The 16,484-nt window shown below is 55.4% G+C and overlaps 1 protein-coding gene across 3 annotated transcripts in view; it reads right to left on the bottom strand.

The window, feature by feature from the left end:
- Nucleotides 1-16,484, bottom strand: part of UNC13A (unc-13 homolog A) — a gene marked incomplete at both ends in the record, with an annotated part of 44,607 nt that overhangs the window by 22,004 nt on the left and 6,119 nt on the right. For all 3 annotated transcript variants that reach the window (XM_080928830.1, XM_080928832.1, XM_080928831.1), the window contains 18 exons: nt 474-589; nt 813-982; nt 1,100-1,241; nt 2,920-3,147; nt 4,403-4,622; nt 4,727-4,798; nt 5,224-5,302; nt 5,802-5,848; nt 7,218-7,326; nt 7,466-8,017; nt 10,054-10,261; nt 11,384-11,416; nt 12,136-12,190; nt 12,501-12,574; nt 12,809-12,932; nt 13,683-13,800; nt 15,599-15,698; nt 16,247-16,276. In XM_080928830.1, coding sequence (XP_080784956.1) covers nt 474-589; nt 813-982; nt 1,100-1,241; nt 2,920-3,147; nt 4,403-4,622; nt 4,727-4,798; nt 5,224-5,302; nt 5,802-5,848; nt 7,218-7,326; nt 7,466-8,017; nt 10,054-10,261; nt 11,384-11,416; nt 12,136-12,190; nt 12,501-12,574; nt 12,809-12,932; nt 13,683-13,800; nt 15,599-15,698; nt 16,247-16,276 — 2,477 coding nt within the window. The remainder of the gene's footprint in view (nt 1-473; nt 590-812; nt 983-1,099; nt 1,242-2,919; nt 3,148-4,402; nt 4,623-4,726; nt 4,799-5,223; nt 5,303-5,801; nt 5,849-7,217; nt 7,327-7,465; nt 8,018-10,053; nt 10,262-11,383; nt 11,417-12,135; nt 12,191-12,500; nt 12,575-12,808; nt 12,933-13,682; nt 13,801-15,598; nt 15,699-16,246; nt 16,277-16,484) is intronic.

The following is a 16,484-nucleotide window of genomic DNA, read 5'->3' as shown; positions in this document are numbered from 1 at the left end:
ATCTTATTCATTTCCTGTATTTCCATTTGTCCATCTGTCCACCTACCAGTCTGTCTCCCCATCCATCATCCACTTTTCCAAGTATCCAAATACCCACAAAGTCACCCAAGACCATTCAACATTCTGTGTGCTGTCTGTCATTTACCCTCTCCCTCAGCCACGCCCCATCGCTCCCTAACTCCGCTGATTACTTTCGTTCCTCTGGCTAGTAAGCCATACATCCTCACACTCATTTGAGAAGCTCCACTTAGGGGCAGATTTCTCTACAGAAGGCCAGGCAGGAACTGGGGAGTTCAGCACTGGGGTGCAGCCATGAGAACCGGCCTGGAGTCCCCGAGAAGGGTCCCTGGATGCAGGAGTAGTGGTTTCTCAGGTGGAGGGGACCGTGTAAAGAACCGCACACAGTGTGTGACGGAGGAGGGGAGTGGTGATGAAGGAACCAGCTGCATGCTTCTTGGCCCTCTTAGGCTCACCTCATGCAGACAGGTGTACTGGACATGGTAGGGTGCCACCTTCTCCTCCCCTTTGATCTCCACACTGATGTGGAGCCGAATGGCCCCCGACACAGCAGACTTGTCTGTTCTTTTGTCTGCGGGTTATGAGGGAGGACATGAGGGAATCTCAGGGCAGCAGGTCTGCTTTAATACATAGAAGCTCTGCAGCCTTCTCTCTTGTGCTATACATCCTAGGTCATCGCTTTCTCCCTGAGCCCGCCCCCACACACTTTGAGCCCCGCCCCCACACACCCTGAGCCCCGCCCTCACTCTCCCTGAGCCCCGCCCTCATTCTCCCTGAGTCTCGCCCTCACTCACCCAGATTATACCACACGTCCATCTCCCCGCTAAGAGTCCGCACTTCGATGATCGTCTGCCCTAGGAAGTCATCAGACTCCCTTTTGAACCTTTGCTTCACACGGGATTTGATGTCGTCATCTTCATCCCAGACACGCACCTTGATCCGGTCAGAGGAGTTGTGACATTCACTGTGTAAGGAGACAGACTGAATGGCAGGCATCAGACAGCTGTCCTGTCTCAGAGGCCTTGGAAACTAACCCAGAAGCAAGGCTACTTTGGAACTGGGAACCCAGCCAGTTACTCACAAGTGGAAATTCTCTTCCCACACTGGGTTGAGATTCCCGTAGATGGTTTTTGTCCTTTTCTTGGTCTTCCCAACCTGGACGGTGACATAAGGGTCACTGGATCCTGTCTTGTCCTTGGCCTGCAAGCCCTGGGCACAGACCACTGAAAGACACACCACATACATGTGCTTTCAAGATGGGGAACTTGCCAAAAGCAGTTACCAGCACATGCCCCGGGAGACCTGTGACATGGGCCAGCCATGGTGACAGCCAGCTAGTCTTGCAAGAGAGTTGCCACAGGGATCCCAAGATAATGCATCTACCCTTCCCATATATCCATCTACCCATCTGTCTCAATCCACCCATCCACACATTAAATCCTGTAGCTACCCAACCTTCTGTCCATCCACCCACCCACCCACCCATCCTTTCATCCACCCACCCACCCACCCACCCATCCATCCATCCATCCATCCACCCACCCATCCATCCATCCATCCATCCACCCACCCATCCATCTACCCATCCACCCACTCACCCACCTACCCATTCATCTATCCACCCACTCATCCACCCATCTACCCACCCATCAACCATCCATCCACCCATCTACCACCCATCCATCCATCCATCCATCCATCCACCCACCCATTCACCCATCCATCCATCCATCCACCCATCCATCCATCCACCCATCCATCCACCCATCCATCCATCCACCCACCCACCCACCCATCCATCCACCCATCCATCCATCCATCCACCCACCCACCCATCCACCCATCCATCCATCCACCCACCCACCCATCCATCCATCCACCCATCCATCCATCCACCCACCCACCCATCCATCCATCCACCCATCCACCCATCCATCCATCCACCCATCCATCCATCCACCCATCCACCCATCCATCCATCCACCCACCCACCCATCCATCCATCCATCCATCCATCCACTCATCCATCCATCCACCCATCCATCCATCCACCCATCCATCCATCCACCCATCCATCCATCCACCCACCCATCCATCCATCCATCCACCCACCCATCCATCCATCCATCCATCCATCCACCCACCCACCCATCCATCCACCCACCCACCCATCCATCCATCCCTCTCTCCTGTTTTCTACCTACTCTGCCATCCTGCCATCTACCCACCCCAAGCCTTTATCCACCCACCCATCCACCCATCTACCCACCCATCAACCATCCATCCACCCATCTACCACCCATCCATCCATCCATCCATCCACCCACCCATCCACCCATCCATCCATCCATCCACCCACCCATCCACCCATCCATCCACCCACCCTTCCATCCATCCATCCATCTACCCATCCACCCACCCACCCATCCACCCACCCATCCATCCATCCACCCATCCATCCATCCATCCACCCATCCACCCACCCATCCATCTATCCACCCATCCATCCATCCATCCCTCTCTCCTGTTTTCTACCTACTCTGCCATCCTGCCATCTACCCACCCCAAGCCTTTATCCACCCACCCTTCCACTCACCCACCCCTCTCTCCCGTTGTCCACCCACCCATCCATCAATACACTAGCCGTGTCCCTGGAACCCTACTCATTCACCCACTCACCACTCTTCCTCCCAGCTATCTACTATCATCCATCCTCCCAGACATCCCTACTCACATCCAAGTCCGGCTACCCATCCGTCATCCATCAACCCACTCACCCATCACTTATGCACCGTAGGTAGGACCACTCTCACATGCATGTTAGAAGGAGCTTCCCTGAGGTCCACCTCAAGCTGCAGCCCTCCCTCAGTTCTCTCCCAGGGGCTGTCTGAGCACGCGCACCCGTGATGCTAATTTTGGCAGACCACTTGGATGTGCCATCCAACACACTCTGCTTGACAGCCTTCATCTGTTGTGTGTGCGCGCTCTTAGTGACCGCGAAGATCTCCTGGATAAGCTCGAAGATCTCAGGCTTGTTGCGCTCGCGTATCTTCATGCGGTCCTTCAGCACCATGATGATGTTCTGCGTGCGGTCTTCAGCGCCATGTTTGGAACTCTTCTCAGCCGCCCCTGCCGTTGCATATGTACCTGGCCTTGGTGTCCAGCTTCTAGCCTCCAACCCTCCAACCCAGGCAGGTCACCAAAGCGCCCTCCTCCTGGCTAAGCCACGACCTGTGAGGCTGCTCTGGATTGGCCACGCCTATGAAGTGCTCCTCATCTGGAATCTCCTTCCTTCCCAGAGCTCAGTCTCTTAAGACTCTACCGCCCCGAGTCTCCGCCCACCTCTAGGCCCCACCCTAGGCATTTCCCTATCAGTCATACACTGAATTTTCTGTCCACTGAGTCCTGCCCCCGTCAGGTATGACGGTGAGTCATGCCTACACAGAGCTCCCACCTACCTATAATCCTAGTGCCAACTGAGGGCACATCCCACTGAGATGCGCTCCTCAAGCCACACCCTTTAGGACACACCCTGCATGATGCCCGTCCCTTCCTCCTTGTCAGGGACCCATTACCCGGTCTGAGCATGTTCACACATGTCCACTTAGGAACAAATTTCTGCCTTCCTGCTGGTGGGCATCCTTCCTCTCCAAGCCCCGCCCGGTTAGATCATCAGCTGTCCCTCAGTCCCCTCCCCTCCTTAGGACCTCCTTTCTCTAAGGCAGAGTAGTAGGGCAGCTGCCCATCTCACCCGAAAGCCCCTGCGCAGACCAGCACCTGCTGCCTCTACCTCCACAGCTCCTCTCTACTCCCTGCAGCCCCCATCGCCTGCCCCAGCTCATAAAATCTTCAACATTCCCAGTGCTACCGTTCCTCATGCTGTGATGACCCCCCCCCCAATCAATTATTTGGTTACTACCTCATAACTGTAATTTTGCTACTGTTATAAAACATAATGTAAATACGCAGAATATCTGATGTGTGATCCCCAAAGTGCTCGCGCCCCACATGTTGAGAACCGCTTTGCAGAAACCCTGAGGAGCCCCATCTCTAAACTAAGTTCTGCCCACATAACCACGCCCGTTGCCTTGCTTCTGGCTCATATCTGTAGCATCCCTATTCCACTGCCAGCAGAACCCTGCGCAGCCAGCGATAGAGGACTTTGCCACGCTCTCAATTTACCAACAGTCTACCCACTCCCCCTCAGCTCATTCAGCCAAGCTGACCAGGCAGCTCAGACCTCCTGGCTCGGCCCACCTCAGCCTGGTCCTTCCCCTCCTGTCTGGTGTCCCTACCTGCACCTCCTGCTGCAGGCAGTTTGGCTAACTCTGGCCCCGCCCGCCCATCTCAGCCCCGCCCCTCGCTGCCTGGCCCCGCCCCTCACGCTGCAGGCAGTCCGCGTTGAGCAGGTCTTGGCACTTCTCGTGGCACTTAACGCCGCACTCGGTGCAGCGCATGCCCTGCCGCGCGATGCCCCACAGCAGCCCCTCGCACTCGTAGCAGTAGGTGGGAGTGGTGGCCGTCCACACCTCGAAGTTGTGCGGCGTGGTGCAGGAGATGGGGTAGATTAAGGCTTGCAAGGTCTTCTTGTAAACGTGATTTTTCTGCGGAGGAATAAGGGCCGTGTGGGACCAGAACGTCCCAGGCACCCCAGCTCCCATCCCGCTCCTATATCGCCGCGGGGCGGCTTCTAGAGCCTCCCACTCACCAGCTCTTCATTATTCAACGTGCTGGATGCCAAGGCCGAGGTGATGCCCGCCTTCCGTGACTGGACCAATGACTGTGGTGAGAGGAACTCCAGTGAGTGCAGACCACACAAGGGAGCTCGCAGTGCCTGCTGGGGACTGGGAGGCTGGGTCAGAAGGAATCCTGGGAGGTGAACTTCCCACACCCCTAAGGTGGGACTGGGGAGACACCTACTGAACAAAACTCTCAGCTGGATCATGGTGAATCAAGGTAGCTCCGAGCACAAGAACACCTGTTCTCCCCACCCATGGACCCCCAACAAGCGTGTCTGAGGAGACACCTCCGTCTCTGTCACTCACCATAGCCTGAGGTCCCGGATGCACGAGGGTGGAAATCGGGATACATTAGTCTCAAGCACTGCCCAGCCAGTCCCCAGCCTCAGGGCTGCCCTGGGCAGCTGTGCAGGTTGCACACTGCTCCTAGCTCTCCCTCTCAGAGTGGGAGCATGGAGCTGCTCACCAGGTCGCTCACGAGGGGAATGGGCTTCCGCTTCCTGATGTCTGGCATGCTGTCAATGATGATAAGGCCACCACCCGGGCTGCAAGACACATGGGGACTGAGGGACCAGACTGTGCCCCAGCCTCACACCCATCGTTAGAGGTGCAGACAGGACCCCTGACCTCCCCATGGGCTGAGTTCAACTGTCAGGCAAAGACAAACTCAAGCACTGGCCCCAAGCCTAGGAATGTGGCCTTTATTTGGAATTCCAAACGGAATTCATATGGGTAAGTAAAAAACAAAACAAAAAACAAACAAACAAACAAACAAAAAAAACCCGAGCCAGGAGATGGTGGCCCATGCCTTTAATCACAACTTTAGAGGCAAAGGCATGTGGGTCTCTGTGAGTTCGAGGCCAGCCTGATCTACACAGAAAAGCCCATCTCAAAATAAGTAATAAATAAATAAATAACAACAAACTATTTTCTCCTGTCAATACGGAATCCTCCTAACACGCCAGCCCTCGTCTGAGCCACAGGTGTGAACCAACCGTGATCTCTGGGTTTAAAACATCCCCCTTAGCCAGATGTTCTGCTCACCCGCCTTTGAACCACAGAGAATTGGACATATCTCCTTCTCCTCGGGCCTGCAGGACAGACAGAAGACAGACACACTGGTCACCCCCCTATTCCCGAGGAAAGCTGTTCTTCTTCTTCTTCTGTCTCCCATGTGGGTGAGGAATCAGGAAAGCCAGGTCCTACATCTCCCTGGGTACCCCTGGGCTTTCTGGACCCTCTCCTGTAAAACAGGCTGCAACAATCAAACACTTTCTGTTAATCCTGAACACTTAGCATAATTCTCTCTCTCTCTCCCTCTCTCTCTCTCTTTCTCTGACCAGGTCTTGCTACATAATGTCTGCTGGCCTGGACCTGCAATCCTCCTGCCTCAGCCTCTCAAGTGCTGTGTCATCACATCCAGCTAAACATCTCTAATTGTTTTGTTTCATTTATTTACATTCCAAATGTCGCTCCCCTTCCCGTTCCCCCCACCCTGGGAGTTCTTTACCCATCCCCCTCCTTTTTGCCTCTGGAAGGGTACTCCCCACCCCACCCCTAAGCATCCCTAACTTAAACTTTTTATTATGATTATTTTTATGTGTATGGATGTTTTGTCTGCATTTGTATCTGTACATCATGTATGTGATCCAGGTGCCCACAGAAAATGGAGTTACAGACCGTTCTGAGCTGCCATATGGGTGTTGGGAACCAAAGCTGGTTCCTCTGGAAGAGCAGCCAGTGCTCTTAACTGCTGAGCCATCTCTCCAGCCCTTTAATTTCTATTCTTAAATGGATAAGGAATCTGGTTTGGAGTGTCTGTGGTGTGACATCAGGTGACCCAAGTGTCCTGCTTCCTGGTGTTCCTACCCGGCCTGGATGGTCACCTGGCTATGAACACAGCTCTGTGTACAGCAGGACTAAGGAGCCTTCAGAAGACTCACTGCCACCTTCAACTTTACTCTGTCACTCTTCCTGCAGGTGGTGAGGACTCTCTACCAAATTCCAGTTCTAATACTGACCTCGGACCTCTCTTTACCTGTGAGACTGACCCCTTACGAGGCTCCTCCAGTCTCAGGCCTCCAGTTCTGACCACTACAGATCCGGAAAGTCTAGCTTCCAAGGGGCCGGCATATGGAACCAGAGCATCTCAACATGGCCAGGAGAGTCGAAGCGGGGACCCTCACATCTAGTTGCAAGGGGGTATAGAGCTGTGTGTTTGGGGGGTTGGTAGGGTGTGAATGGGTGTGGCCTGCCGGCTGTGGGCAGGTGGTGAGCATGGGCTTACTGGGTATAGGTAAAACAATGAGCACGATATTGTTGAGGAGGGGAGGGTTGTTGAGTGTGGTCTTGCTTGTGTATAAGCTAATGGACAGGTCTTAGTGGGCGTGGCCTGCGTGTGGGCGTGGCCTCCATGGTGGCCATAGACAGGTGTGGGTATGGACGGACTGTGTCACTCACCTCCTGCAGCTGCATGCGCACCTTGTTGAAGGCTCGCAACCAGTTGGCTTTGGCCCTGGACATGGCATCCTGCCCTTCCTGGCCCTCCTCATCCTCTCGAGATCTGAAACTAAGCCGGGGAAGGCAGGCAGAGGTTCAGAACGTCTCTGTGGGAATCCCAGCCTCCCGCTCCAGCTCTGCCCGCACAACATGCTGCTATCAGAGACCCACAGTGCTCTCTGACAGGTGCACTCAGTTCCTCCGGATACCTCTCCTCGGACTTGGGGGGCTCGGCCTCCTGTGCATGTTCTGCAGCTGCCTTCTCTTCAGGTGTGGCTGCTTTGGGGATGCCTTTGGTCACGTCGGGGGCCTCTGTGGACACCGCAGAAACTTTGTCTTCCTTTTGAGGTGCAGCCATTGGGAAGCTGATCCGCTTGAACTCTTTGGGCTCAGCCACAGTGGTGTCCTCCTGCTGGGTATAGCTGGCCAGGTCATCAGGTACCCCCTCTTCCTCCAGCTCCTCCTCCTCCTCCAGCTCCTCCTCCTCCTCCAGCTCCTCCTCCTCCAGCTCCTCCTCCTCCGGCAGCTCCTCATCTTCCAGGTCCTCCAGGTCCTCCAGATCCTCATCATCCTGGTCCCAGCGAGGTGAGTCCTTGTGGTAGCTCACGGAGCTGTGGCAGGAGTGATAGGAGTCTCGGTCCCTCTCGTCGTCCAGCTCTGAGCCCTGTAGGCTGTGCTCATCCGGGTCGAAGTCCTCACTCAGCTGTGAGCTGCCCTGGCTCAGCTCCCCAGAGGAAGCATAGCGGCTGCTGCCTGTGGGGCTGTGGAGAAACAGTCAGTCCTTGGCCAGATACCATTACACACACACACACACACACACACACCATTACACACCATTCCATACACACACACACACACACACACACACACACCATTACACACACACCGTTCCATACACACACATACACACACACACACAGACACACACACACCATTACACACACACCATTCCATACACACACACACACCATTCCATACACACACACACACCATTACACACCATTCCATATACACACACACACACACACACACCATTACACATACAGACACCATTCCATACACACACATACACACACACACACACACACACACACACACACCATTACACACACACCATTCCATACACACACACACACACACACACACACCGTTCCATACACACACACCATTTCACACACACACCATTCCACACACATACATGATTCCACAAACACACCATTCCATACACACACACACACACACACACACACACACACACACACCCCATCACCCAGCGTGTGCCCAACAAAGCCAGAGTGCATACTGTGTGCTCACTCCTGCTCGAGACCAGGAGCTAGGCCGCATCACCCAGGCCTGTGGGCAGCATGAAATGAGTGTATGCTCTGTGCTGGAACATGGACCACACGTCTGCTCACCATGGACTGAGCACCTACTGGGGGCTCATTCTTTTCTGCTCCAGGAGCACAGGCCCACCTATCGGTTTATCATGGATTAAGCAGCCAATGTGGGCACTGAAGCCAGGCACTTTTTCGGCATGAATTGAGCCCCATTGGGTGCATGCTGCAGTCCAGGCCCCAAGAAGCACTGGCTTAGCTGAAATGCACAGGCCCTTGCTCTATGGGTACAGCTTCCACCATCTCAGCAACCCCAGCCTGCTCGCCCCGTCTCCTCCCCTGTAGCCCTGCCATGCTGCGTGCTGAGTCCATCATAAACTCCTAATGCTCAACCTAATTATTCTAAAATTAAATTTTATTCTAAAAGGCCAGACCACCTTGCTCATCAGTTGGATGTGTTAGCTACATCTCATTTGGATCTCAACTGGGGGAATGATGCACACACACCCCTTAGTGGTGAGGTTTCAAGTGCACCACCGGGCTGAGCTGGCAGAGAGGACTGTCCCATGTGCCAAGGTTCTTCCCTACTGGCTTCCATAGGCTGGGTCTGAATCCATTCCAATGAACCCCCTGGCCCACCGACTCCCTGCCAGGGTCCCTGATCCTTGATGGAAACCTTACTTCGCCTTCGATGGGGACATCCCAGCATCCTGCTCTAGAAAGCCCTCCATGATGTCCCCAACTGACCCCACAGCAGGTCCTGGTCCACCCTTTACAGCTGCCTGTGCCGGCACTGGCTACAACGTGGGGATCAGGTGGTGGTCTCAGCACACAGACTCTGCCTCAAGACCATAGCTGCTCCTTAGTCCTGCAAAGCCTCCCCACAGCCAAGTTTAGGGGCTCACACCCTGTCCCACCATCTGTTCCTCCCAGAGATTGCCACAGGATACCACCGGCAAAGCGTGAGAGCACTTGCAGCTTGGTTGGCACCTGGCTTCCGCCCCTGGCATAGCATGAGCCAGGAGTGGTACTTGTCACTGCCATGATAGGCAAGGGTGGGAAGCACATGGAAGAACATTTGAAACGGGTCTGGTACACAGGACGAGGTGGCGGCTAGGCCTTATTTTGTTTGTTTGAGACAGGGTCTCATGTAGCCCAGGCTAGCCCGAAACTCCCTACATAACTAGAAAGGGCTATGGGTGCCACAAGAAAGCACCAAGGACCTAGCATAGGGCTCAGTGTGTACTGCCACCAAGCCTGATGACCTGAGTTCAAAGCTCAGGACCCACAAAGCAGCGGAGGGGGGAAGGTGAGAAGCCAACAGGTTGTTGTATGACTCCCTAACACACATCATAGCATTTGTGCACCCCCCAAAACAAAATACATGTAATTTTAAAATGTAAAAAGAAATGTTCTGTGAGATGGACCCGTGCATTCCCGGCCCTCCTCTGCCCCACAGCTACCTGAGCGCCCGCGGCTCAGAGAACTCTTCATAGCTGTGCATGGAGTCGCTGTAGGACTCCCGGGACCCCAGAGGGGGCGGCCGCACGGAGTACTGGTGCACCGAGGCGTTGGGCTGCGAAGTCGTGTAGTAAGGCGGCGGGATGCTGTTGCTCGTCTCACTCCTATAGTCACTGTCCCTGTCATCCACTGCACTGTCGGGGTCGTCATCTGCAGGGAAGAGGAAGGAGAGGAAGGGTGAGAACGGGAGAGGCGACTTCATCCTCTGCTACCGCAGCGTTGACAGAGGCTCTAGCAGGAGGCAGGACGGAAGGGAGCTTCCGGTGTGTCCGCTGTGCCCCCTGGGAGGACGGAGATCCACTGTCTGGGGTAAAGCTGTGAAGGGGACTCTGGTCTCAAGGAGCCTCTCGCGCTCACTTCCCGGCAGAGCGCGCCCTCTGGCGGCCGCTGGACAAATGTCAATGAAGACCGTGTGCGGTGTTTACCGCAGCACCTAGGCTCCTTTGGCTAAAGGTACGGAAAAGCCGCCCCAATTGGAGTCTGTTTTATAAAATTATAATATGCCGGACACGGTGCCACACACCTTTAATCCCAGCACATGGGAGTCAGAGGCAGGTGGATCTCTGTGAGTTTGAGGTCAGCCTAGTCTACACATTGAGTTACAGAACAGCCAGGGCTATACAGAGAAACCCTACCTCGGGGGAAATATATATATATATATATATATATATATATATATATATATATATATATATATATATATATATATATATATGAATGACATGTATTCCTTGTAGGAGCACATGTGACACAGCATGTGTGTGGAAACCAGAGGAAATATTGCAGGAACCACCTTCTACTGTGGGTGTTGGAGATCGAACTCAGATGAGTTAACCTTTACCCACTGAGCTGTCCCACCTGCCCCAGCACACGGTTTTTGACCACACTGCCTGCCACTTTGGTTTTGAGAGAATCATCTACTTTGGGCTCCACGAGCTGCCCTTTGACTCAGCAACACCTTCAGCCAGACTAAGGCTCTGAAAGCATTTCTGCTTTGGTCCGCTAGCACCGGAGCTGAGGGCCTCGTGTATGTCGGGCTAGTGTTAGGGTCAACAACGGTGCGGATGGCTTAGGAAACTGGGGTTTCCTAAGGACATGGCCCTGGCTGCCGCTGATGACCAGGCCCTATTACACATCTGCGTGACATGGGGCCACTTCCAGAGCGACAGGGGAACAGAGACAGGGATGTGGGGGTAAGATCATACATGGGCCATGTACTGAGGGGCCTTGGGGTCACCAAGATGCCCACATCCCTGAGAGCTTGTTACTTACTCTGTTCTCCCCAGCCAAAGTAATTCCAGTTGCCTAGGAGAGAACAGGTACAGGTACAGTGAGCCTCAGCTGTCCCCCACCCCAGCCTCCACCTGGGGCCCTCAATAGGCAGGCAGGATACTGACTGTCCCCCCAGGGCAGTACTTTTCCAAGTCCCGATATCATCTCCAGCATAGGAATTTTAAAAAGCAAAACAAAAGACAAACCGCCAAACAAACAAAACCCCCACAGGGGCTGTGCCTCTGCCTCCTCCCCTCAGCCTGAGGATCTGAGATAGTCTCTCACAGACTTTTGGGTTCCCTAACCAGGCTAGACCAGACTGGGCTTAGAGCCACTTCAGTGGGTGACAGGAACAGTGCAGTCTGGCTCAGCAGTGGCTCACTGCTGATCAGAAACCTGAGGCAGGAGGATGGCTGGAGCTCAGAAATTCTGGTCAGGCTGGGTCACACAGGAGCCAAAGTGTCACTAAGACAGTGGTGGCTGATGTAGTGGGACCGGGGTCCCTCAGCCCTGGACTCCACGCCTGGCTTGGCCCTGGCTGTCACTTCCTCAGGCCATCCAGACAGCTTCTGGGATACAGCAAAGCAGAAGCCACGCACCAGAGTTGGCTGCTGGACAGAACGGAGCAGGAGCGGTGGAGCAGGCGGGGCGGGGCGGGAGTGGGCGGGGCGGGAGTGGGCGGGGCGGGGAGGGAGTGGGCGGGGCGGGAGTGGGCGGGGCGGGGCGGGCGGAGCGGGGTGGGCGGCACTCACAGCACTGGCTGCTGGGCACGGGCAGCGGCTTGTCCTGCTGGTCCTGGAAGGAGTACTGAGGAAGGGACGGTGTGTCAGGGACAGTGGACACGGCTCACTCTGGTAAGCCCACTCACTACGCCTGACTTTGTGCAGCCATGGAGCAGCATAGAGAGACAGAAGGCGACCGAAGAGGAGCAGGTGGTAGCCGGGCAGCCCTTTACTGTGTCGCTCCCCCACCCCCTAAGAACACCGCGTGGGTTTGAGCTGTGGGCTGGGACACACTGAGCACAGAAGGGAGAGGAGAAAGCTGCCTAAGGCTGGGCTGGCAGTGAAGATGGGGCATTTCATGTTTCCGTGTGTCCCTGGAGAGGTTGGCGACTCACCTCATCCTGGTCACGCATGGCATTCAGCTGTTCCAACTTCTTGGCCCAGTAGCGTGCCTCCTCCTCAGGGATGTCTGCAAGCAGAACCTCCATGTCCCGGGCTCTAGGAAGTCCTGGCCTCCCTCCCTTTGGGACCTGTTTCAGTGACATGGGGAGCAGCCTGGGGAACCCCAGGAATGGGTAGAGGTGGAGGTGGCAGGAAGCCAAGGGCTCCAGGAGGGATTGTGACGACCTTGAAGGCCACGACCTCCCCAGCTCATTCCCCGAGTGGGCGCCCTGGGTCTGGCCACACACACCCTGGGACTCACCCAAGGGCAGCTCGAAGTGCGCGTCCAGGAGGATGCGATGGAAGGTAGGGTCCTTGGTCCCACAGATCTCACTGTCTGCCATGATGGCTTGAGCGTCCAGTGTGAGCCACTCTCCCGGACCCTCCTGGGCATAGGCGAAGGCACGGGACAAGGGTCAGGGCCCCAGGGAAGGGAAGGGCCCAACATTGGCTGCACACCAGCTTCTCTTGAGGTAGCCTCCTCAACCTTCTCTCCTCACCTGACAGCAAAGGTTAGACCCCATTTCCCAGGTGTGGGACTTTACAGTTGTGGCCCCAGTTCCTGGCTGCTCAAGGGGGTGAGCCCCCCACTGCTCCAGAACACAAGCACTGGGGTCTGCCTGACCCTCAGTTTCCTTACTACTCATATGATGACAATCTTCTATGGAGAATGCTGGCCCCTCCCACAGGGCTCAGGCTACGTCACACTGGGTCACTGAGAACATCCTGGGTCCCCTTTACGATAATTTTTCGCTCTGGCTGTCATGGCTGCTGCATTTCTCCCTCCCTCCCTCCCTCCCTCCCTCCCTCCCTTCAGTTATTTACTGATTAAAAAGCATGCAGTGCTGGGGCCTGGGCCACCCTGGTGCTGTTAGTCCCCAGGAGTTCCTGGTCATCAGCCTGGTTTCCTGGGACCAAACACTGCAGAAGACACCCCCAGACCCACAGGGCTAGGAAAGAGCAGGTTGGGCCCTTAACTGACAGTATACCCTTGGTGGGATTCTCTGGGGACAATTTTACATCACTAGGTGGTGGTCCAAACTGAGCACGTGGGTGGGGGATGAGGTGAGCACGTCTTACTTTAGACCACAAGCCCCTGGGCCTCTGCCAGGCCTTCTACTCCACCTGTCACTCACCTCATTGGACTGGCGGATGGTCCGCAGCGGAATCCACACAGTACCCACCATTGTGTCCCAGATGAGACCCTTGTTCCACACCTCTACTGTCAGGCCCAGATCCAAGCGGTTGATCTCACTGTGTGCACAGCACAGGAGAATGGGAAGGAGAGAAGACAGGCTCAGAGAGGTCAGTACACTGGTCTGAAGACACACAGCACACTGCAATAGGGAGCCAGGCCTGGAGGAGCCAGTGCCAAGAATGGCAACACATGGGTTCATTCTATGGAGGGGAAACTGAGGCCACAGGAGGAAGCATGTAGCTCAGACTATTGTAGGCAGACAGCTTTGCATAGGGAAAGGACTGGGAACAGAAGGCACCATCTTACTGGGCTGGGCAGGTGAGGAATACATACCTCCCTGACCATTCCTGACCATTCTCTTCTTGGGGTGTAACTCGGGGCTCACCCTTGTAATGTGTAACTTCTGTGGGCCTCCTTTTTCTCATCTATTAAATGGGTCTCATCATAGCCACCCCCTCAGGGCGATGTGCAGTGAATTTAAAAGAATGGGGAAAAAAAAAGGGTGTGACCTAGGTGGCTGGACACCAGAACGGATTCGACAAGGGACAGGTGTGTTGGCACACACCTGTGACATCAGCACTCAGGAGACTGAGGCAGGTCGTCTTCAGTGTTAGTGAGACCCCGTCTTTGAAATGAATAAGAGCCTAACAGAGACTTCTGTAAATGTGGACGGTGGCCTGCCTGGCTGGGGACTGACGGAGGGTACAGATGTCAGCGGCCAGTATGTCTTGTCACCCCACCCGATTGACTCCTGAGCAGTGTACCCTCGGATGTCACCGTGGGCTCCCACCCTCTTTACAGGGGAGGCTGGGAGCTGAACAAGGCAGGAGTGATGAACCCCTCTGCGGTGACGCGCGCAGAGAAGGAGCCAGAAGGCAGCTGCTTAGCAGCGGCTCAGGGAAGGCGTCCTGGAGGGGGCGGCCAGCTACAGGGGGAGGGCCAAAGGCTGAGAGGACAGAACTGAGGGAGCTGCTGGGTGACACTCAGGTGGCTTTCAGCGTTTATAATCTTTCCCTCTGCCTGGATGGGAGCACTCTTCAGTGGGTAAAGGGGAGGGCGGAGGAGCAGGACTTGTAATGAGGTAGGGGGGCCCGGAAGTGTGGTAGCTGTGGAGTGTGGGCACGGGAGGCGGGGCCTGACTGGCTGAAGACAGGCTTTCTCCGGTGGGAGTGGAGTAGGGAGGTGAGCGAGTCAGACGTGGCTACAAGCAGGAAGAAGGGGCTGGAGGCAGGGGTAGGGCTTGGGCTTGTAGTGTAGCCAGAGGGGAGAGGGGGGAGGGGGCTGGGCGAGCGGTGTGGGGGTTGTGGGAGGAGCCAGCTTGGCGAGGAGGCCTATTTAGGAGCGGGGCAGGGGCGGGGCCTGTTGAGGTGGGGTTTGTTTGGGCGGGGCTTGTGGGCACGTCATGGGGTGTGAATTGTGGGGTCCGCTAAGGACTGGGCCAGGAAGTGTGGTCTACCGGGTGAGGACGGAGCCAGGGGTGGGGGATGAGGACAATGATTGTTGCGGGCAAGGCCACGTGTCCTGTCTGAAATGGCCTACGGTGGGCGGAATTTAGGGGGCAGGATTTTTGTGGCTGGGGTTTGTGGTAGGTCAAGTGGGGGCAGCCTGCAGTGGGCGTGGTCGTGGGCGTGGTTTTCTGTTGAGGGAGATGGATGTTTACTGGGCTGCGCTTGTGTGGGTGGGGTTTCCGGGGGCTTTTCGTGGGCGGGGCAGTGGTGGACCATTCAGCAGCAGGTGGTCTTTAGTGGGCGGGGCTTCTGGCTGAAGTTTTTAGTGGGCGGGCCTTGGGGGGGGGGTCTGTTGTGGGCGTGGTTTCTGTTGGCTTGGCCGGGGAGGGCGGGGCTGCACACTCACAACATGAAGTCCTGCTCCCAGCTGGGCTGGCTGCCGCGTACAGCTATGGTAGTGCTCTTCACGTTCTGCACCTTCAGCGTCACGTATGTGTTGAACTTCTCTGCAGCGGGAGAGCGGGGCAATGGCCGGGTATTCCCTTCTGGGTCCGTATATTCACCTCAACCCGGAGGATGGACCAGTAGACCCGGGTCTCAGTTATCATCTTACAGTTACACGGGGAAATGGAGGGAAAGTCTAAAGGGTTTAGTTTTCATCTGGGAAGACCGACAGGAGGGACTGACAGGCTATATAGGAGGAGGGTGAGTTCAAGGGCAGCCTCATCTAGAGAATGAGTTGCAAGCTAGCCTAGCCAGCCAGCTTAGGGAGATCCTTTCTTAAAATATACACAGTTGGGGCTAGGGCTGGAGTTTGGTATGGGCATGTTCAAGCCTCGGATCCTCCTTGGGTTTCAGAAACTGCCTACCCCTGGGCTCCTCCCCAGGAGGACCTCAAGTTGGGGGATGATGCTCACTCCTAGATGAACCTTCCCTCTTTGTGGCAGCCGCTGCCAAAGCCCTTCCTCAGGCCAAGGAGACCAGACAAGAACAGGCAGGACAACAGTTGACAGTTAACGGGGACAGGACAGGACAGTTAGGACAGGATACTTACCTTGGGCACCGTCAAACTTGGCTTTTTTGACTGTGAAGAGACAGAGATGAAGAGAGCCAGGAGGGTTGTGGGCATGAGGGGGGGCAGGGAGGGGAGAGGTGCAGAAATGGAGACACAAAGAGACATGGGGAAAAGAGACATAGGAGAGAGAGATGGATGAGGGGATTAAGAAGAGGCATCAGAGGCAGAAAGGAGGAGGAAGAGAGAAGAGGCCATCAGACAGACCCAGAGCAGAAGG

The sequence above is a fragment of the Micromys minutus genome, assembly GCF_963924665.1.
Source record: "Micromys minutus genome assembly, chromosome: 14".
Lineage (NCBI taxonomy): Eukaryota > Metazoa > Chordata > Mammalia > Rodentia > Muridae > Micromys > Micromys minutus.
Note: the sequence above shows the minus strand (reverse complement) of the source record. Positions and strands in the feature narration are given on the sequence as shown.